Source organism: Dendrobates tinctorius, unplaced genomic scaffold (assembly GCF_039654945.1).
Source record: "Dendrobates tinctorius isolate UK_male_01 unplaced genomic scaffold, ASM3965494v1 ptg000001l, whole genome shotgun sequence".
Classification (NCBI taxonomy): Eukaryota; Metazoa; Chordata; class Amphibia; order Anura; family Dendrobatidae; genus Dendrobates; species Dendrobates tinctorius.
The window spans coordinates 12240453-12262636 of record NW_027361669.1 but is presented as its reverse complement, the minus strand read 5'-3'; the positions used below and the strand labels follow the sequence as shown (position 1 = coordinate 12262636).

The following is a 22184-nucleotide window of genomic DNA, read 5'->3' as shown; positions in this document are numbered from 1 at the left end:
CTGCTGATTGACACACCCTTGCTGGATGTTTAAATACCTTTAGTCTCTTCAACAAGGTGCATGATCTGGAGCCTGGTCTCCACAGTTGTATGGATACTGAAGGTCTTGCAACAGAAACCAGAGGAGTAGGAAGCTGTAAATGCTCTATTCCCACCTAAGACTCGGAGGCACAACAGCGACGGGTGAGCCAAGAGAGATAGAGGGCTACAGCTGTCTGCCATACGAGGTAGTTCTAAAAGAAGATAAGAAGGAGGAACTTCAGTGTTACACAGTGCTGCATGTACCTCAACTAAGCGCTAGGAAGGAGACTACACAACCCATCTGAGAGAGAGATTCCTAAGTTGCTTCCAGGCTAGTCTGCTCCTGTGCCATCTGTAATCGGGACCCTGGACTGCATTTGCCAAGTAAAGGTAAAGAAACTGCACCCTGTTGTGTCCTTGCCTTCTTCCTACAAACTCTCCGGCACTGCTACATCCTTGTGCCATACACTGCACCCTCATCCCCAACACCTACAGTACAGACCAAAAGTTTGGACACACCTTCTCATTCAAAGAGTTTTCTTTATTTTCATGACTAAAATTGTAGATTCACTCTGAAGGCATCAAAACTATGAATTAACACATGTGGAATTATATATTTAACAAAAAAGTGTGAAACAACTGAAAATATGTCTTATATTCTAGGTTCTTCAAAGTAGCCACCTTTTGCTTTGATTACTGCTTTTCACACTCTTGGCATTCTCTTGATGAGCTTCAAGAGGTAGTCACCGGAAATGGTCTTCCAACAGTCTGGAAGGAGTTCCCAGAGATGCTTAGCACTTGTTGGCCCTTTTGCCTTCACTCTGTGGTCCAAACCATCTCGATTGGGTTCAGGTCCGGTGACTGTGGAGGCCAGGTCATCTGGCGTAGCACCCCATCACTCTCCTTCTTGGTCAAATAGCCGTTACACAGCCTGGAGGTGTGTTTGTGGTGATTGTCCTGTTGAAAAATAAACGATGGTCCAACTAAACGCAAATCGGATGGAATAGCATGCCGCTGCAAGATGTTGTGGTAGCCATGCTGGTTCCGTATGCCTTCAATTTTGAATAAATCCCCAACAGTGTCACCAGCAAAGCACCCCCACACCATCACACCTCCTCCTTCATGCTTCACGGTGGGAACCAGGCATGTAGAGTCCATCCGTTCACCTTGTCTGCGTCGCACAAAGACACGGTGGTTGGAGCCAAAGATCTCAAATTTGGTCTCATCAGACCAAAGCACAGATTTCCACTGGTCTAATGTCCATTCCTTGTGTTCTTTAGCCCAAACAAGTCTCTTCTGCTTGTTGCCTGTCCTTAGCAGTGGTTTCCTAGCAGCTATTTTACCATGAAGGCCTGCTGCACAAAGTCTCCTCTTAAAAGTTGTTGTAGAGATGTGTCTGCTGCTAGAACTCTGTGTGGCATTGACCTGGTCTCTAATCTGAGCTGCTGTTTAGTGTCCGGAGGCCACTCATAGAATTGGGCTCCTGTCACAGGTGTGTCAGGTGTGACAGTCACTTCAAATTTTGGAATAAATTCATGGACTTCAGTGCGCTGCTAGACAAATTCACTAATCCAGGTTATGAGAAAGATTAACTGTTTATTTCCCAACGCGTTTCAAAGTGTATACCACTTCTTCCTCAGGGGATGACATATTTGATATATGTCATCCCCTGAGGAAGAAGTGGTATACACTTTGAAACGCGTTGGGAAATAAACAGTTAATCTTTCTCATAACCTGGATTAGTGAATTTGTCTAGCAGCGCACTGAAGTCCATGAATTTATTCCAAAATTTGAAGCTTTAAGCGGTCACAGAGCTGACCCTTGGACGTGCAGCAAGCAGACTACTGATCCTATATGCCTGAACCTCTCCTGAAAAGGGTGAGTACATTCTAAATTATTCTTTTAATAATAACCCGGATAAGACCCTATTGCGCTTTTTTGTTCCTTAGTTTGATTGCAGGTGTGACAGTCAGACATTCTGGATACGGCTGTAGAAGGTCATTGCACTTGGCTCTGCAGGCACCTTCTTGATCTTTGCATCTCTGTTGTGGAGTGATATCCTTCTCCCACTAGGACCTAGCGGTGACCTCCACCTTCTGCTGCACCTTCCCTTGCTGGATGTTTAAATACCTTTTGTCTCTTCCAGTAAGGCACTGGTGATAGTTCTGTTTTCCTCTACCCGGTTGGAAGTGCTAGTAGTTGACTGGTGTTTTCTTGGAGGTCTCTTGGAGGATTGTTGGCATGAACTAACTTGTGTCTTCACAAGCTAAGTATATTCCCTAGTTTGTTTAACCATTTTGTCTTTAGTTGCAGTGGGTTCTGACTAGCAATTATACTGTCCTCCCCCTATTCCAGGACCTATCGCTAGGGGCAGTCAGGGATTAGGCTCCTGCTCGGCAATAAGTGCATAATCTATTTAGGGACATTGTCAGTTCTGTCTAGGGGCCTTTAATCCCCCCTTTCCTAGTGTTTGGGCTTCCCCACCCTCTTCCCATTATTGTGCACCTAATTGCTTCTTCCCCAGTGTTAGACATACATCATTGTGGGCTGTGGCTCCTAGATAGAGCAACAGCTTGTGGACATGCAAGGTTGAGTTTCAATCCTGGGAGACCCAAACACAGGAGAAGAAGCAATGAATATATAATTTAATTTATGCACTGAGCAGAGAGATGTGGCCCCAACCCCCAAGAAGGAGGAGGACCTAGAGAGCGATGAAATTGGAGAGAAGAGAGGTGATTATACTGTAGAAGCTCTGACATGCCGGGACAGTCCTGCCGAACCCGGGACAGTTGGGAGCTATGCGCATGCACATTATCACTCTAGAACCAGAAGTGGGGCATCTGCTCTTACTGTATGATTGCATGAAACGCAGGTGGGAAGTTCTCCTTTGTGTTCAGATCAATGCATTCATTATGTGTAAGGAATCATGCTGAGGTCAATATACTTCATTTAGTGAATATTTCTGAAACTAATGCTGCTGTGAATTGGACCTATAATTAGGAAACAGGTGTTCCTAAGGACACTCATTTTCAACTATCGAGTACTCTACATAGGCGAGCAATCAACACATGAACAAGCAGAACGCTTGTTTGTCAGATGTGCAGAGAACAATAGTATTAGGTGAGCATAGAAGTGTGATCTGCCTACCTAAATAGGGCCATTAAAAAAACGCCAATTAGCATACATGTAGCCGATCATTAGTTGTTTAACAACTGAGTTTGATACGTGTAAACCCAGCTCCAGTCGTACAAGTTGACTGGGCATTTATGATGAGCGAGTGGCATTGTTGCTTGGGTTTTCCCAAGCATGCTCGGGTGTCCTCCGAGTATTTTGGCGGGCTCGGAGATTTAGTTTGTGTCGAAGCAGCTGCATGATTTGTGGCTGCTAGCAAGAATACATGTGGGGATTCCCTAACAAACAGGCATTCCTCACATGTATTCAGTCTGCCCAGCAACCACAAATCATATAGCTGCGTCGACAAACACAATCTCCGAGCACGCCAAAATGCTTGAAGATCACCTGAGCATGCTTGGGGAAACCCGAGCAACGAGTATACTCGCTCATCACTGCTGGGCATTACTTGTATGTGCAGTATTCATTTTTCATAAACACTACATGGACAAACATAGTGAGACACTAACCTGCAGTGGAGAAAATGAGTACCTTCAAAGAATGGAGAGATTTGTAATTTCTATCATAGGTACACTTCAACTATGAGAGACAGAATCTAAAAATAATTTAAAAAAAAACAGAAAATCACATTGTATGATTTTTAAATAATTAAATTGCCTTTTATTGCATGAAATAAATATTTGATCACCTATGAACCAGCAGGCACTCTGACTCTCACAGACCTGTTCATTTTTCTTTAAGAAGCCTCCTACTCTGCACTCATTACCTGTATTAATTCCACCAGTTAGAACTGTTTACCTGAATAAAAGACATCTGTCCACACATTCAATCCCCCTCCAACTTCTCCACCACAGCCAAAACAAAGAGCTGACGAAGAACACCAGGGACAAAATACCTGCACAAGGCTAGGATGGGCTACAGGACAGTATAGTCAAGCAGCTTGATGAGAAGGCAACAACTGTCATCACAATTATTAGAAAATAGAAAAAACACAAGATGATTGTCAATCTTTCTCGGACTGGGACCCCATGCAAGATCTCACCTTGTGACCTTATGAGGTAAGGATGATTCTGAGAAATCAGTCAGGAATCAGCACAGAACCTCAGCCGGACCTCTCTGACCTTTCCCGTCGCGGCTCCAAAGCAGGCACACTGCTCTGCCCTGTTGAGGGCAGAGCAAAGTACTGCAGTGCGCAGGCGCCGGGAAAGGTCAGAGAGGTCAAGTGCCTGCGCACTGCAGTACTCTGCTCTGCCCTCAACAGGGCAGAGCAGTGTGCCTTCACAGGAGCCGCAACGAGAAGCAAAGAAGAGGACGTCACCGTTAGGACTGGACCGCGACACCCATCGGACCAAAACCGGACCCGGACCGCCCCTGGGTGAGTATAATATAACTCGTTTTTCTTCTTTTTCAGGTTACATCGGAGCTTATCTACAGCATTACACAATGCTGTAGATAAGGCCCTAATGGCGGTGTCGGCAGCTGATAGTCGAAAAAATAGGTGACAGATTCCCTTTAACAAATTATGGGATCTGTTTTCTGCTACTATCCATTGCAAAAAGTAAAAATTTGGGGCTAAAACATTTTAGCAGAATAATTTTTGTTTTCAATCCACATTTTAAAAAGTTCTTTGACGCAGTTAGAGGTTCAACAAGCTCAGCACACCCCTAGATTAATTCAATGATGGATCTAGTTTCCACAATCGAGTAACTTGTAGGAGTTTCTGCTGTTTTGGTACTTCAGGGGCTTTGTAAAGCAGAGATGGTGTCCGCAATCTATTCCAGCCAAATTTACATTCCAAATAACAAATGTCGTTTCTTCCCTTCCAATCCCTGCCTTGTGTCCAAACAGAACTTTTTGACTACATATGTGGTATCGCCTCGCTCAAAGGAAAGTGGGAACAAAATTGAGGGGTCCACCATTTCATGTTACATCTTGCAAACGTGAAAAATTTGGGGCTAAAGCAATATTTTTGTGAATAATACATGAAAATTTTCTGTATGACGACCTAATATTATCACATTCTGTGTAGTACCTGTGAGTTCAAAATGCTCGCTATACCCCTCGATAAAAATTTATTGAGTGGTGTAGTTCCCAAACTAAAGTCATCCTTAGGGGCCCTACAAATGTGAGATGTCGCCCTCAATCTGTTTCAGCCAAATTTGTGTTCAAAAATTCAAATGGTGCTTCTTGCCTTCTGAGCCCTGCCGTTTGTACAAATAGAGGTTTCTGACTATATATGATGTATCAGTGTGCTCAGAAGAAACTGGGTAACAAATTGTGAGGTCCATTTTCTCATGCTATTCCTTGTAAAAGTGAAAAAATTGGGGCTAAAGGAGACATTGTAAAGTGTTATGAATGAGTCACCATAGGAGGCAAAAACAGAAATGCTAGCTAAGTCCAGAAAACCAGAGAAGTTGGCAGCTATCGGATTGCAGACCCCTGAACCTATCAACAACAACTAGCAGTAGCCGTGGGGGGTTCCTACGATGCCCTAGACCCCTCGATCACAGCCGGAGAACTGCCTAGCCTAAAGAAAGAAAGGGAAATCTAAACTGCCCCAGAGCAGACCCCAAAGCAATAGGCAGCCCCCAACATATAATGACAGTGAAGCAAGAAGAAAAAACACTAACACAAATAGAAAGATAGACTGAGCAAATGATGGGGCCCAAGCTAACTAGATAGGACAGGATAGGAAGGCTGCTGTCTGCAATCCGCGAAAAACCCTATCAAAATAAGAGCCAACAGACTGACAGGGAAAAAGGCCCTGAAGACGCTAGGCTTCAAAAAGACTATGTCAGTACTCAGGTATTTTCTGAAGACAGAGCAAACTGACAAAAAGGAATTCAGCTCACCCCAGCAGGGAATGGCAGAATCCAGAAAAGCAAGGCAAACTAAAACCAAAACACAAATGCAAAAAGGCAAAGCAGAAAACTTTTGAGGAGCAGGAATCAGACTGGTCTCCTAGAATTCCACAGAGAAATCACCAGCGAGGCAGAAGGGCGTCGGCTGCCTTATATCCAGTCAGAGATCCCCATCGCCCAGTCATCCTCTCCCAGCTCAGGTGCTTGGTAATCAGCCTCACTACCTTGCTTCACTAGAAGAGGGAGTTCATCAGACCTCAATGGTGAAGGGGAAAATGAACTCATAACAGTACCTCCCCCTTGAGGAGGGGTCACCGAACCCTCATCCACGCCACCAGGGCGATCAGGGTGAGCCCGATGAAAGGCACGCACCAATCTTTTGGCATGAATATCAGAGGCAGAGACCCAGGAATTATCCTCCTGACCATAACCCTTCCACTTAACCAAATACTGGAGTCTCCGTCTAGCCAGACGGGAATCCAGTATCTTCTCTACCTCATATTCCATGTTACCTTCAACCAATACAGGGTGCGGAGGTGCCACCAAAGGAACTACTGGTTCAACAAACCTCTTCAACAAGGACTTATGAAACACATTATGGATTTTAAATGTGACAGGAATAGCCAACCGAAAAGAGACCGGATTAATGATCTCCAAAATCTTGTAAGGCCCAATAAATCTAGGCTTAAACTTAGGAGAAGCTACCTTCATAGCGATATTTTTTGATGACAACCAAACCATATCACCCAACTTAAACTGGGGACCAACGGTCCTATGTCGGTTGGAAAACCGCTGGGCCTTTTCCTGGGAGAGAGATAATTTATCCACCACTTGGTCCCAGATCTAGTGCATTCTCTCCACCACAGTGTCAACACCTGGGCAGGCAGAAGGCTCCACCTGCCCTGAAGAAAATCGAGGATGAAACCCAAAGTTACAAAAAAAGGTGATATCAAAGTGGCAGAACTAGCTCTATTATTTAAAGCAAATTCGGCCAAGGGCAAAAATGAAACCCAATCATCCTGATCAGCGGAAATAAAACATCTCAAATACGACTCCAAGGTCTGGTTTGTTCTCTCCGTCTGCCCATTGGTCTGAGGGTGAAACGCAGAGGAGAAGGACAACTGAATTCCCAGCTTGGAACAGAACGTCCTCCAAAATCTAGACACAAACTGAACTCCTCTGTCAGATACAATGTTCTCAGGAATCCCGTGCAAACGAACCACCTGTTGCAAAAACAGGGGCACCAACTCAGAGGAAGATGGCAACTTAGGGAGTGGTACAAGATGAACCATCTTAGAGAACCTATCACAAATCACCCAAATAACAGTCATAATATCGCGTCCGTCTGCAAGTCTGGGCTGCAGACAGACCGCGCCCCGAGTAGCACCGACACCCTTTACCCCTATACAGGGATCTGGATTTACTGCAGAGCCCAGGAAGTGCTGTCTGAACAGGAGCAGAGTGCCAGAGCAGAACGGTCGCAATAGAAAAGCAGGAAGAGAGCCAAAAATGGAGTCGGAAACCAGGCGAGCAGTGGAGGTACAGAAACGGCAGGCAGAGGCAGAGTCGAGAGTCCAGGCAGAGGTCAAAAACCGGGAGAGTAGCGGAGGTACAAAATCGTCAGGCAGTAGAGGGGGTCAGGAATCCAGGCCAAGGTCAGCGTCAGTAATCGGGAGAAATGCAAGGTACTAAAACGGCAGGCAACAGAGTTGTCAGAAGTTCAGGCTGAGGTCGGAGTTAACGATAGGCAATCACAAGTAACATGTAGGGGAACCAAGAATATATCCAGCAGCTTGCAAGCCCAGTCCCAAGGTATTTGAGGGATCAGGTCGTCCCTCACAGGCTCCCGGGCTGGTGATGTCATCAGGACCGCCCCCAGGACAAGACCTGATGATGATGCACCAGCCCCTTAATGACTGACAGAGGAGCGGAGTCTGCGTCCAGTAGACGCCTGCGCAGAAGCCCCTTCATTGCTGCCACCCTCACTCGGGCGCGAGCCACGGCGCCTCCTAGTGGTTGAGGGCGGAACAGCAGGCACCGAGATCGACGACGACATGTCAGTCCGGCGTCTCCTGGTGGCCGAGGCCTGGACAGCAGGCCCGAGGGCGGCGTGACAGTCCGTCGCCTCCTAGTGGCTGAGGGTGGAACAGCCGGCCCCGAGTCTGACGGCGTCGTGACACATTCTCTGAGAGACAGGCATATCAGAGATGAAATCCATTGAAATATGGGTCCATGGCCTCCTGGGGACCGGCAAAGGCATCAACAACCCACTAGAGCGAGAACAAGGTTTAGACCGGGAGCAAGTCCCACAGGACTGCACAAAATTCCTGACATCACGAGACAAGGCGGGCCACCAAAAAGACCGACTCACCAGATCTCTAGTACCAAAAATACCTGGATGACCAGCCAATGCAGAGCAATGAACTTCAGACATCACTCTCTTCTTCCACTGGTCAGGAACATACAACATTCCACTGGGACAACGCTCAGGTTTGTCCTCCTGGAACTCTTCCAGAGCACGTCTCAAATCGGGCGAGATGGCAGAAAGAACTACCCCTTCGCCTAAGATGGTAGCAGGCTTAGTCACCACAGGAGAATCAGCAAAGAAGCTCCTAGAAAGAGCGCCAGCCTTGACATTCTTAGTGCCAGGAAGAAAAGAGACCACAAAATCAAAACGTGTAAAAAACAAGGCCCATCAAGCCTGTCTAGGGTTCAAGCGTTTGGCCGACTCCAGGTAAATCAAATTCTTGTGGTCAGTGAGGACCACGACTTGATGTTTAGCTCCCTCCAACCAATGTCTCCACTCCTCAAATGCCCATTTCATGGCCAACAGTTCCCGATTCCCCACATCATAGTTACGTTCAGATGGGGAGAACTTTCGAGAAAAGAAAGCACAGGGATTCATTTTAGATGTTACAGGATCCTTTTGGGACAAAACAGCTCCTGCACCAATCTCAGAAGCGTCCACCTCTACCTGGAACGGGAGTGAGACATCAGGTTGCCGCAAAACCGGGGCAGAAGTGAATCTTCGCTTCAGCTCCTGAAAGGAAGAAACAGCCTCGGGAGACCAATTCAACACATCAGCACCCTTCTTAGTCAGATCAGTCAATGGCTTGGCAATACTAGCAAATTTTGCTATAAATTTCCGATAAAAATTAGCAAAACCCAAAAACTTCTGAAGGGCCTTCAAAGAAGTGGGCTGAACCCAATCATAAATGGCCTGTACCTTGGCCGGATCCATTTCAATAGTTGACGGAGACAAAATAAATCCCAAAAATGAAATCCTCTGTACCCCAAAAAGGCATTTCGATCCTTTGACATACAGGGAATTCTCCCTCAAGATCCGGAACACCGTCCGAACATGTTCCACATGAGAATCCCAATCCTTGGAGAAGATCAAAATATCATCCAGATAGATAATGAAAAATTTATCCACAAAGTCTCGGAAAATGTTGTTCATGAAGCACTGGAAGACAGAAGGGGCATTAGTGAGCCCAAAAGGCATCACAAGGTACTCAAAATGTCCCTCTGGAGTATTAAACGCCGTATTCCATTCATCCCCATGCTTAATGCGGATAAGATTATACGCCCCCCTGAGGTCAAGCTTGGTAAACCAGCAAGCACCTTTAACTCTGGAGAATAGATCCGAAATCAGGGGTAACGGATACTGATATTTAATAGTAATTTTGTTGAGGGCACGATAATCAATACAAGGCCTTAATGAACCATCCTTTTTGGCCACGAAAAAAAAAACAGCACCTAATGGTGAAGAGGATGGTCTAATATGACCCTTCTCCAACGCCTCCTTAATATAGGATCGCATAGCCTCGTGCTCGGGTACAGATAAATTGAAGAGCCGACCCTTGGGAAATTTACACCCCGGGCTCAGTTCAATTGCACAGTCATAACTCCTATGAGGAGGCAAAGACGCAGACTCATTCTCACTAAATACATCATAAAAGTCCGCCAAATAGTCAGGAACATCATGCGACTGAGGAGAGGTGGAAAAAACCGGAGCCTCACTAAGGGCACACCGACAACCCCAACTCACCACAGACACAGATTTCCAGTCCAAAACTGGATTATGAATTTGCAACCAGGGAAACCCCAGAACAATGTTATCATGCAAATTATGCAACACCAAAAATCTGCAATTTTCTTGATGGTTTGGGGCGACCCGCATTACCACCTGGGTCCAAAACTGAGGTTTATTTTTCGCCAAAGGAGTAGCATCAATCCCCCTCAAAGGGATAGGCGTCCGCAGAGGTGTCATAGGAAATCCACAACGTTAAGCAAAATCCAAGTCCATTAGGTTCAGGGCTGCTCCCGAATCCACAAAAGCCTTGGCGGAAAATGTGGACAGGGAACAGATCAGAGTAATTGCCAGAAGAAACTTAGGTTGAACAACACCCACAGAAAACGTGTGTGCAAAACGTTTCTCTCGTTTAGGACAGACAGAAATAATATGCGATGCATCTCCACAAAAAAAACACAGCTTATTTCGCTTTCTGAACTCCTGACGTTGCTTCCTGGACAAAACTCTATCACATTGCATAGGTTCAGACACTTGTTCAACAGGTGGCAACACCTCTCGTGCAGTCCTGCGTTCACGTAAATGCCGATCAACCTGAATGGCTAATGACATAGAATCGTCCAGACCAGATGGAACAGGAAATCCCACCATAGTATCTTTCACGGCTTCTGACAAACTCTTCCGAAAGAGAGCTGCCAAGGCATTATCATTCCAGGCAGTAAGGACCGCCCACTTTCGGAATTTTTGACAGTTCAATTCTGCAGAATCTCGACCCTGGCTCAATGCCAACAGGGTCTTTTCAGCCTGATCAATAGCATTAGGTTCGTCATACAACAACCCCAAGGCTTGAAAAAATGCATTCACATTAGTCAGACTAGGATCATCAGGTTTCAAAGAAAACGCCCAATCCTGGGGATCGCCACGCAGCAAAGAGATGACAATTTTAACCTGCACGGAGCTCCCTGACGAGTTAGGCTTCAAGGCAAAAGATAATTTACAATTATTTTTGAAATTCAAAAATTTAGACCGATCCCCAAAAAACACATCAGGAGCAGGGATCTTTGGTTCAGCAGCATGTGAATGAGCAAGGTAGGTGGAAATTCCCCGCACTTCCGCAGCGAGCTGCTCCACACGATCAGACAATTGCTTTATCTCCATTGAGAGAAAAAAAAATTCCCCCTACGGCCTCAGAGATATAGAGGAAAAAATATACACACTTTTTTTTTTTTTTTAATTCTTTCCTGCTATTGAGTACCCTAGGATCTGCGTAAGGCTGGTGATTCTGTTATGAATGAGTCACCGTAGGAGGCAAAAACAGAAATGCTAGCTAAGTCCAGAAAACCAGAGAAGTTGGCAGCTATCGGATTGCAGACCCCTGAACCTATCAACAACAACTAGCAGTAGCCGTGGGGGGTTCCTACGATGCCCTAGACTCCTCGATCACAGCCGGAGAACTGCCTAGCCTAAAGAAAGAAAGGGAAATCTAAACTGCCCCAGAGCAGACCCCAAAGCAATAGGCAGCCCCCAACATATAATGACGGTGAAGCAAGAAGAAAAAACACTAACACAGATAGAAAGATAGACTGAGCAAATGATGGGGCCCAAGCTAACTAGATAGGACAGGATAGGAAGGCTGCTGTCTGCAATCCGCAAAAAACCCTATCAAAATAAGAGCCAACAGACTGACAGGGAAAAAGGCCCTGAAGACGCTAGGCTTCAAAAAGACTATGTCAGTACTCAGGTATTTTCTGAAGACAGAGCAAACTGACAAAAAGGAATTCAGCTCACCCCAGCAGGGAATGGCAGAATCCAGAAAAGCAAGGCAAACTAAAACCAAAACACAAATGCAAAAAGGCAAAGCAGAAAACTTTTGAGGAGCAGGAATCAGACTGGTCTCCTAGAATTCCACAGAGAAATCACCAGCGAGGCAGAAGGGCGTCGGCTGCCTTATATCCAGTCAGAGATCCCCGTCGCCCAGTCATCCTCTCCCAGCTCAGGTGCTTGGTAATCAGCCTCACTACCTTCCTTCACCAGAAGAGGGAGTTCATCAGACCTCAATGGTGAAGGGGAAAATGAACTCATAACAGTAAAGGGAAAAAAAATGTTTTCATTCCACATTGCATTACTTCTTTTGTAGCACCTGAAGGGTTAATACATTTTCTTGTAGCAATTTTGAAGTATGAGAGGTTTGCGGTTTTTAATATTATATCACTTTGGGGGAATTTTCAATATATCAAAGTCCATTTAAATTTACTAAAGAAACAGGTTTTCTAAATGTGTTGAAAAAATTAGAAATTGGTGTTAAAAGTTTAACCCTTGTAGCCTTCTAACAAAATAAAATGATTGAAAAAAATTATGCAGATATAAAGTAGATGTAAAGAAGATGTTGTTTGTTAACCATTTTGTACAGCACGACTAACTGGTTTAAGGATATAAAAATGGAACGCTTGAAAATTGCAAATTTTTTTTTATTTCCTCAAAATTCTGATATTTTCACAAATAAATGCAAAACATATCGACCAAAATTTACAACTAACAAAGTAGAATGTGTTACGAGAAAACAACTGCAGAATCACTGGGATATGTTGAAACATTCCAGAGTTATTACCATATGAATTGACTTTGGTCACATTTCAAAAATTTGGCCAGGTGATTAAGGTTAAAATTGGCTCTGTCACTAAGGGGTTAAGAATAATAAACATTGATGTACCTTGTTCCAGTCTCTGTCTTTATTTTGGCACCTGTGACAATTCCGCTCTCTTTCTCCTTCTCCCTTCTTCCTGTACTCACTCTCGTATCTCGTTCACATTTCTTTTGCCTTTCTCTTAGTTCTCCAATGTCACGTACACACCTTACCAGCATCTAAGGGTTGGGTCTATGCATCTAAGCAGATCTGGTGCACACTATGATGCTGTCATCACTTCTCTGTAAAGTTGCACTTTATTTCCCGCCATTTGGTTGTCCTGATCCACAGGCTAGATAGGTATAGCCAAAGGAGCTTGATATGACCTCCAATTTGCTCAGGTCTGCTACACACAATTGATCGATATCAGTTGCACAATATTTTGGCTATCAGCTGCGGTGTATGCCGAGAACAAAAAGATCGGCAGTTCGAAATTAGACATCCTGGATCCTTATCTCCCCCACATCATCTGTCAGGAGATAGTCGGGAGGCCCCCATACACTGTCGTTTGATTCTACTTTTATTAGTATTGGTTTGTGTCAGGTTGTTACTCTCATAATGAGGATTAATTAAAGCATAGTTTACCATATCTTGTAAAGGAAGCAAGAGCTTGCACTCTAACATTCCATCTGACCTCTGTGCTGTGAAGAGGCAATTGAAGTGGGTTATCTCATGGACAGCAGACAAAGAGGCTGTACAAGAGGCTGGGAGGTGAGACTTTTCTCTCCTGTATAGATAATGCACAGTCTTCGAAGTAACATTCGACCAATGATGGTACATTAATCGGCACCGCATTACAGTTATGAATATTGGGGGTTTTGTGACAGGCATAGGTCCTATAGTTCTGGAAGGCATAGTTTCTGTGTTGTGACGAAGTGGCAAACATAATGCATTTACTTACATCACTGTGCGATCTATGCATCAGCCCTGAATTAATATTGGCCAGATGGACAAAGCTAGATATGCCATGTCTCTTATCTATAGAAAGCTAAGATCATGATAGGAAATATGGCATTAATATCTCCCGCCTAGGACCTCTCATGATGGGAAATATGGCATTAATATCTCCCGCCTAGGACCTCCAGGGGAGCAGATATCCTTAAGATCAGGGCTCCCATCATTTTTTGGTATCTGAGCTGCATCCCATTTACTTGCCTCCATCTGAGCTCACTAAAGGAAGGTAGGTAGTTGTGGCTTGTACCTGCTAGAAGCCACATATGACTTACAATCATTGTTCAGTTCTGGGAGCACTCCCCTCCACTAAATCTGCACCATTTCTATGACATCAGGTCTAGCACTTTTCTTTTGCGTATCTATTTTATGTGATTGTATATACTGTATTGTTTTGTCCCCTTTTATAATATATTTTGTATATTTTTATTTTAAGTACTGGCTACTTTTCCAATAAAATATATAAAATGTAATGACTTCTTTCCTCTTGCTCTATAAACCACATCCCAGAAGCTGCGTGAGGCCATACATTGCCAGCAATGGGTGTCCAATCGGCTGGTATAAATGATTGGTGATAGCAGCTAGTTTCCTTGGGTTATTGTGGAGCTTGGCGCTGACCATGCCAAAGTATATATATTTCATGTGTTGGAATTGGATGTGTATATACTATACGTCCTCTATGAAGTCCCCAATAACCTGCCTAGTAGCAAAAACAGCTGTTGACTCGTCCCTCAATTGTCAATCAATCGTGTGATTGTCAGGACCATTGGGGCAGTGGAGTGCTATTCGTACCAAATTGGTGGCAGTGGTGGGATATCTGCGTGATCCCTTGGCTGTTCCCTGACATGGGTCATTTTGTAAATGCTATTTATATGAAATTTGATAATAGTAATTTTATAATGGCTGTAGAGGCACAGGTGGCCTTCTACCAGCATACATAACAATATTTCTACACTTTATTTATTGCAGATCTATGTGATTGACAGCGCAGATCGTAAGCGATTTGAGGAAACAGGGCAGGTATGCTCAGAACTGACTGAATCAATAAAATATATTTGAATTTTCTTTAATGACAATGTAGTGTAATCTGCAAGCATTGTGAATCTGCCTGGCGCCCTCACTTAGACTCCAGCTGACGTGAGGAAATTAACATTATTTCTCCCTGCACCATTTGGCGTTCAGCCATGGGGGGGTGTTGCCTGCACGGTTTCAGTCACCTCTCTGTGTATAGAGATCGGTGGTTGTAACAGTGCCTCCGGCACTGACTGACAGCAGCTCGGCATTAGGTCCGGTGCCTCCTTTTTGACTGAAAGCTGAATACTGCCAAGAGGAACAAAGTTCATTTTCTCCCAGCAGCAGGGCTCTAAATGCGGGTGCCAAACAGGTTCAGAATATCAACCTGCAATTTAACCCAATACCCCATATAGTAGCATTTTATCATGTGACAGGTTCCCTTTAAGACACATTATGGAATAAATCTACTGTACTCATACAATGGTTCTGCTTCACTTTCCTGTAAACTGAATTTTAGTATACAAATGATGAGGGAGACTGTTACAGTATGAACATCACCCTATCATAACCGGTTTTATATTTAGGAGCTGGCAGAACTGGTAGATGAGGAAAGTCTACTTGGTGTCCCACTTCTGGTTTTTGCGAACAAACAAGACTTACTGACTGCTGCACCTGCTTCAGACATTGCTGCTGGACTGAACCTGCACACCTACCGGGACCGCACATGGCAGATCCAAGCCTGTTCTGCCCTCTCAGGAGAAGGCATCCAGGTAAAGAGCTAATAGCAAAAACTGTGGCAAACTGTTACCTGATGCGTATTTAACAGGGCAGCTCTGTTTTCAGGGAATACCTAAAATAAACCCTATATTAAGGTTGATCGGACGAACAGTTGTTTGAACAAAAGCTCTTTTTCTTCGGATTCCCCCCCAAAAAAGGTCTGACCACCTAATCTATCGGAGAACAGGATCAGGAATATGAAATCCAATAGCCCAATCCTTATCTATTAATATTTGTGGTGGTCCCCAGATCCAGGCTTTGTGGAGACAAGACAACTTTATTCTAATGTCTATGGAGGCCATTCTAATGTGTATGGAGGCCATTCTAATGTGTATAGAGGCCATTCTATTGTGTATGGAGGCCATTCTAATGTGCATGGAGGCCATTCTATTTATTATTATTTGTGAAGAGACTGAGGATTATTATTATTATTATTTATTTATATAGCACCATTGATTCCATGGTACTGTACATGAGAAGGGGTTACATACAAATTACAGATATCACTTACAGTAAACAAACTTACAATGACAGACTGATACAGAGGGGAGAGGACCTTGCCATTTCGGGCTTACATTCTACAGGATGGTGGGGAAGGAGACAGTAGGTTGGGGGTTGCAGCAGCTCTGGTGTTGGTGAGGCGGTAGTTCTAGTAGTGGTGAGGAGGCAGCAGGGTCATTGCAGGCTGTAAGTTTTCCTGAAAAGGTGGGTTTTTAGGTTCCGTCTGAAGGATCCGAATGTGGTTGATAGTCGGACGTGTTGTGGCAAAAAATTCCTAAAGATGGGGTATATTCAGGAGTAGTCTTGGAGGTGGTTGGGTGAGGAGCGAATAAGTGATGAGGAAAGAAGGAGGTCTTAGGAGGACTGAAGTTTATGTGAGGGAAGATATCAGGAGATTAGTTCAGAAATATATGGAGGAGACAGGTTAGGCTAGGTTCACATTGCGTTAATGCAGTCCGTTCAACGCATAGCGTTGACGGACTGCAATAACGCTACTGTCATTTTGTGATCGCGTTCAGCGATCACGCTAGCACAGCTTCCATGTCTGTGCTAGCGGTGACGGACCCCCGAATGCTGCAGACAGCGTCCGAGGGTCCGTCACAGAATGATGACACATCGCGAACGCATGCCGATTATAACATGCGTTGGCAATGCGCTCGTCTATTGTAGTCTTTGGTTGCTTTAAGCATCTGTTACATAGTGTTAATGCCGCTATGTAACGGATGCGTTAAACGCTGCCCACAAACGCAATATGAACCCAGCTTTATAGATGGCATTGTAGGTCAGTATTAGTAATTTGAACTGGATATGCTGAGGGAATGGGAGCCACTGAAGAGATTTGCAGAGGGGAGAAGCGGAGGAGTAGCGAGGAGAGAGATGAATTAGTCAGGCAGCAGAGTTAAAGATGGACTGGAGAGGTGCGAGGGTGTTAGCAGGGAGGCCACAGAAAAGGATGTTGCAGTAGTCGAGGCGGGAGATGATGAGGGCATGCACAAGCATTTTAGTATATTGAGGGTTGAGGAAAGGACAGATTCTGGAAATATTTTTTGAGCTGGAGGTGACAGGAGGTGGAAAGAGATTGGATGTGTGGTTTGAAGGACAGGGCAGAGTCAAGGGTTACTCCGAGGCAGCGGACTTCCAGTACGGGGGAAAGCGTGATGTTGTTGCCTGACCTATTTATCACAAGTAAGGAAGATCTGTGAGATGGAGGAAAGATGATGAGTTCAGATTTGTCCACATTGAGTTTGAGGAAGCGAGAGGAGAAGGAGGATATGGCTGATAGACACTCTGGAATTCTGGACAGCAGAGAGGTGACATCTGGGTGAGAGAGGTAGATCTGAGTGTCCTCAGCATAAAGGTGGTACTGGAATCCATGGGACTTTATGAGTTGCCCCAGGCCAAGTGTATAGATTGAGAAGAGTAGAGGTCCTAGAATAGAGCCTTAGGGGACTCCAACAGAGAGAGGGTGGGATGAGGAGGTAGTGTGGGAGTGGGAGGCATTGAATGTGCGGTTGGAAAGGTATGAGGAGATCCAGGATAGGGCAAGGTCTTTGATGCTAAAAGAGGAGAGGATCTGTAGTCGGAGGCAGTGGTCAACTGTGTCGAAAGCAGAGGACAGGTCTAGAAGGAGGACTATAGAGTATTGTCCGTTAGCTTTGGCTGTAAGTAGGTTGTTAGTAATTTTGGTCAGGGATGTCTCAGTGGAGTGATGGGGCGGAAATCAGAATGTAAATTGTCAAAGAGCAAGTTAGATGAGAGGTGGGAGGAAAGTTCAGTATGGAGGTGCTGCTCCAGGAGTTTGGAAGCGAGTGGGAGCAGTGATATTGGGCATTAGCTGGAAATAGCGGTTGGGTAGAGGGTTAGCTTTTTAAGGATAGGAGTGATTGTGGCATGTTTGAAAGCAGAAGGGAAGGTACCAGAAGTTAGTGATAGGTTGAAGAGGTGGGTTAGGGATGGGATAAGTGTAATGGTGAGGATGAGGAGGAGGAAGGGTGATGGGATGGGGTCAAGTGCACAGGTGGTGAGGTGTGATTTGGAGAGGAGACAATTAAGCTCCCCTTCAGTGATGTTGGAGAGGGAGGTTATGGGGTTTGGGCATTGGTCTGGTATACAAAGGGGTTGTGGTGGTTGAGCAATGAAGACTTGCCTTGTTTGGTCGATCTTATCTTTGAAGTGTGTGGCAATGTCCTTAGCAGAGATGAGGGAGCTTGGAGGGGGTAGTGGTGGGCAGAGGAAGGAGTTAATAGTTTTTAATAACTGTTTGGGGTTGCACGATAGGGAAGATATGAGGGTTGTGAAGTAGACCTGTTTAGCAGAGTTGAGGGCAGATTTGAAAGCGAGTGTGGCCTGTTTGAATGCAGTGAAATCATCTTGCAAATTTGTTTTCTCCCTACGCCGCTCTGCAACCCTGGACTCTTGCCAGAGCTTTTTAGTCATGTTATTGTGCCAGAGTTGTCTGTTGATACATCGCACAATGCCATGAACGAGAGGAGCAACTGTGTCAATATCAATAGCTGATGCGAGAGTGGCATTGTAGAAAGCAGTGACACTGTGTCGTGGATTGAGGATATGGATGCCAGTGATAGAATAGAGTCAGAGAGCATGTGGGTGTCTAGGTGTGCGAGGTTTCAGTGAGGGTACGTATGTTGCTGGACATGGGTGACTGGTGAGGAGGACAGGGATGAGAAAGTGAGTAGATGGTGGTCGGATAGAGGGAGAAGGGAGGTTGTGAAGTTAGATAGAAAGCAGAAATGGGTGAAGATCAGGTCTAATGTATGTCCATCTGTGTGGGTGGCTGAGGAGGATCACTGAGCAAGTCCAAAAGATGAAGTAAGGGACAGGAGTTTGGAGGCTATTGAGTGAAGGGTATCAGTAGGGATGTTGAAGTCACTCATGATGATAGTGGGGATGTCAGTGGAAAGAAAGTGAAGAAGCCAGGTAGAGAATTGGTCAGTAAAGGAAGTGGCCGGGCCCGGAGGTCAGTAACCTCTTGAAGGTTGGAGGGAGAGTAGATGCAGACAGAGTGGACTTCAAAAGAGGGGAGGATAAGGGAGGGAAAAGGTGGGATTGGGTTAAAGGTACAGTTAGAAGAAAGGAGAAGACCCACTCCTCCACCGTGTCTGTTGCCGGGGCGAGAGAGAACGAGGTCATGAATCACATGAAACTTATTGCAGATGAAGCAGGCAATCCTGAGTGCTCCAGATAGAGGGAGCAGGGGGAAGGTCATCAAGGGCACGGGTTTTATGTTGGAAAGATTGCGGTAGTTCGTATTCGATATGGAGCGGTAGAAGGGAGAATTAATGGGAAGTATTAGCTGTGGGAGTCCAGGATTGGGAGCTATGTTGCCAGCAGTGAGGAGAAGCAGACAGAGGGAGGGCAGGTGGGAGAAAGAGAGTGGGCGGCTTGTTTTATGTTTTATTGTGAGAAATCTGAGGTTGGGGAGTAGGTCAGCAGATGAGGTCAGGTGGGGAGGAAGGAGGGAAGGGGAGATGATTACTTGATTAGAGGGTGCTGGGGTTTGGGGATAGCGAAGGAGAGTGAGGATTTGTGGAGCAAACACTGTAAACACATAGGTAAACATGGTGAAGGAGTACGATGGTTTAAAATAAAGGCTAAGTCCAAGTAATAAGAAGTGCTTACTCGGCAGACATACCTTTGCTGTTCCGCGTAAGTTATGCTTTTCAGTTTTCTATGTATTGTATTTTTCATGTTATGCATAGTACCATTCCTACTTGTCACTCTGCTGCCATCTAATGGCCTTTTTTGTATAGCAGCCTGTAATTAATTCTTATTGGCGTGCCTTCCACTTCTGGTTCAAGGGTCATGTTATCAGTTTTCGACCTCTTACTGCTCACATTTGCAGCCACACTTGGTGCTGCACCTTGGTTTGCCTTGTTTACATCTGCATTTCTGGAGAAGTTATTGTATTACCCAGGGCTGCCACTAGGAATTTCAGGGCCCCATACTGGTAAAATTTTCGGGGCCCCCTTGAGACTCCGCTCAGGCTCCACCCCAGCCCCGCCTCCACCCCTCGATCTGTCCAAAGTCCCACCGCTCTCTCTTGGAAAAACTCCACTTCTCACCAATCACACATTAACAGGTCCCATCACCAGATTACACATATAGCCAGCAGCTTTTGTTTTGGCCAAAAGATTTTTTAAGCCGCCACCATAACACGGTAGACTCTTTTGGCCGTGCCCTAATCTACTGTAACCTATTAAATATTTGTTAAAATATGTGATACAATTTAGGTATATTTTTATTTTTCAATTTTTAAAATGACCAATATCATCACATACAAGGGAAAAATACCACTGCACCATGTCCAGACCACATAGTGACCTATAATACCACACAGAAGGAACAAATACTGCCAGACCATGACCAGACCACATATTACCACCAGTGACCGAATAATATCACATACAAGGAACAAATACCACCGCACCATGACCAGACCACATATTACCACCACAGAGACTGAAAACTACAATACTGATCAGTAATAAAAAAAACACGATACTATCACCATAAGTGCCATTATACACAGGAGATCTGTACTTGGTATGCAGTGTCTGTGTATAGGTAATACAGTGATCAATGACATTATACACAGGGCCTCTATACAGTGTATAGTGTCAGTGTATAGGTAACACACTAACTCACCAGTGACGTCTCTAGGTGAAGTCCTTCATCTTTGTTTTTCATCTTTCATCCAGCACAGATCGCCATCACGTCTTCCAGCCAGGGCTCGTCTCTGCAGGAAATAACACAGTTACCTAGAGCTCCACTTGCAGAACACATTACTTATTTTTCCCAACTTCTACATTACATCACATGAAGAAAAAAAGGCAACATAGTGTCGCTCTGCACATTAACAGGACCGCCCCCATTTAAAACAGTATACTCAAAAAATAAAATAAATACATCACTACAGTAATAATATCGCTTAATTAGACCCTGTAGTAATAATATCCCCCATCATAGCCCCCCGTGTGTCTCATTCCTGGCTTCAGCCATAAATTCTCCCATCCCACCCTCATGAGTATCCATTCTGCCCCATACGATCTCTCCATCCTGCCCCATCTGTCTCCATCGTATCATACTGTCCCGGGATCCTGCATGATCTGTCTCCAACCCTGCCCCAGTGTCTCCAGTCATGCCCCCATGTCTTTGATCCTACCCCCTGTGTCTCCAATCATGCCCCGTATCTCCATTCTGCCCCGTGTCTCCAATCATGCCCGTATCTCATTCTGCCCCTTCTCGTGTCTCACTGTCACATTCTGCCCCCATCATGTCCAGCATTCTGCCCCATCATGACCAGCAGTCTGCCCCATCGTGTCCAACAATCTGCCCCATCGTGCCCAGCATTCTGCCCCATCGTCACCAGCGTTCTGCCCCATCGTGTCCAGCATTCTGCCTCATCGTCCCCAGCATTCAGCCCCATCGTGTCCAGCATTCTGCCCCCATCATGCCCAGCATTCTGCCCCATTGTCAGCAGCATTCTGCCCCCATAGTGTCCAGCATTCTGCCCCAGCCATCGTCACCAGCATTCTGCCCCCATAGTGTCCAGCATTCTGCCTCCATAGTGTCCAGCATTCTGCCCCCATAGTGTCCAGCATTCTGCCCCCATAGTGTCCAGCATTCTGCCCCCATAGTGTCCAGCATTCTACCCCCATAGTGTCCAGCATTCTACCCCCATAGTGTCCAGCATTCTACCCCCATAGTGTCCAGCATTCTGCACCCATAGTGTCCAGCATTCTGCACCCATCATCACCAGCATTCTGCCCCATCGCCACCAGCATTCTGCCCCCATAGTGTGTCCAGCATTCTGCCCCCATAGTGTCCAGCATTCTGCCCCCATAGTGTCCAGCATTCTGCCCCCATAGTGTCCAGCATTCTGCACCCATAGTGTCCTGCATTCTGCCCCATCATCACCAGCATTCTGCCCCATCGCCACCAGCATTCTGCCCCATCGTGTCCAGCATTCTGCCCCCATAGTGTGTCCAGCATTCTGCCCCCATAGTGTGTCCAGCATTCTGCCCCCATAGTGTGTCCAGCATTCTGCCCCATAGTGTGTCCAGCATTCTGCCCCCATAGTGTGTCCAGCATTCTGCCCCCATAGTGTGTCCAGCATTCTGCCCCCATAGTGTCCAGCATTCTGCCCCCATAGTGTCCAGCATTCTGCCCCATCATCACCAGCATTCTGCCCC

At 45.5% G+C, this 22184-nt stretch overlaps 1 protein-coding gene across 1 annotated transcript in view; it reads left to right on the top strand.

Annotated features, from left to right (window-relative positions):
• LOC141082363 (ADP-ribosylation factor-like protein 3) overlaps positions 1-22184 on the top strand; it is a 111078-nt gene that overhangs the window by 40762 nt on the left and 48132 nt on the right. The window contains exons 5-6 of the mRNA XM_073566333.1: positions 14650-14700; positions 15279-15464. Coding sequence (XP_073422434.1) covers positions 14650-14700; positions 15279-15464 — 237 coding nt within the window. The remainder of the gene's footprint in view (positions 1-14649; positions 14701-15278; positions 15465-22184) is intronic.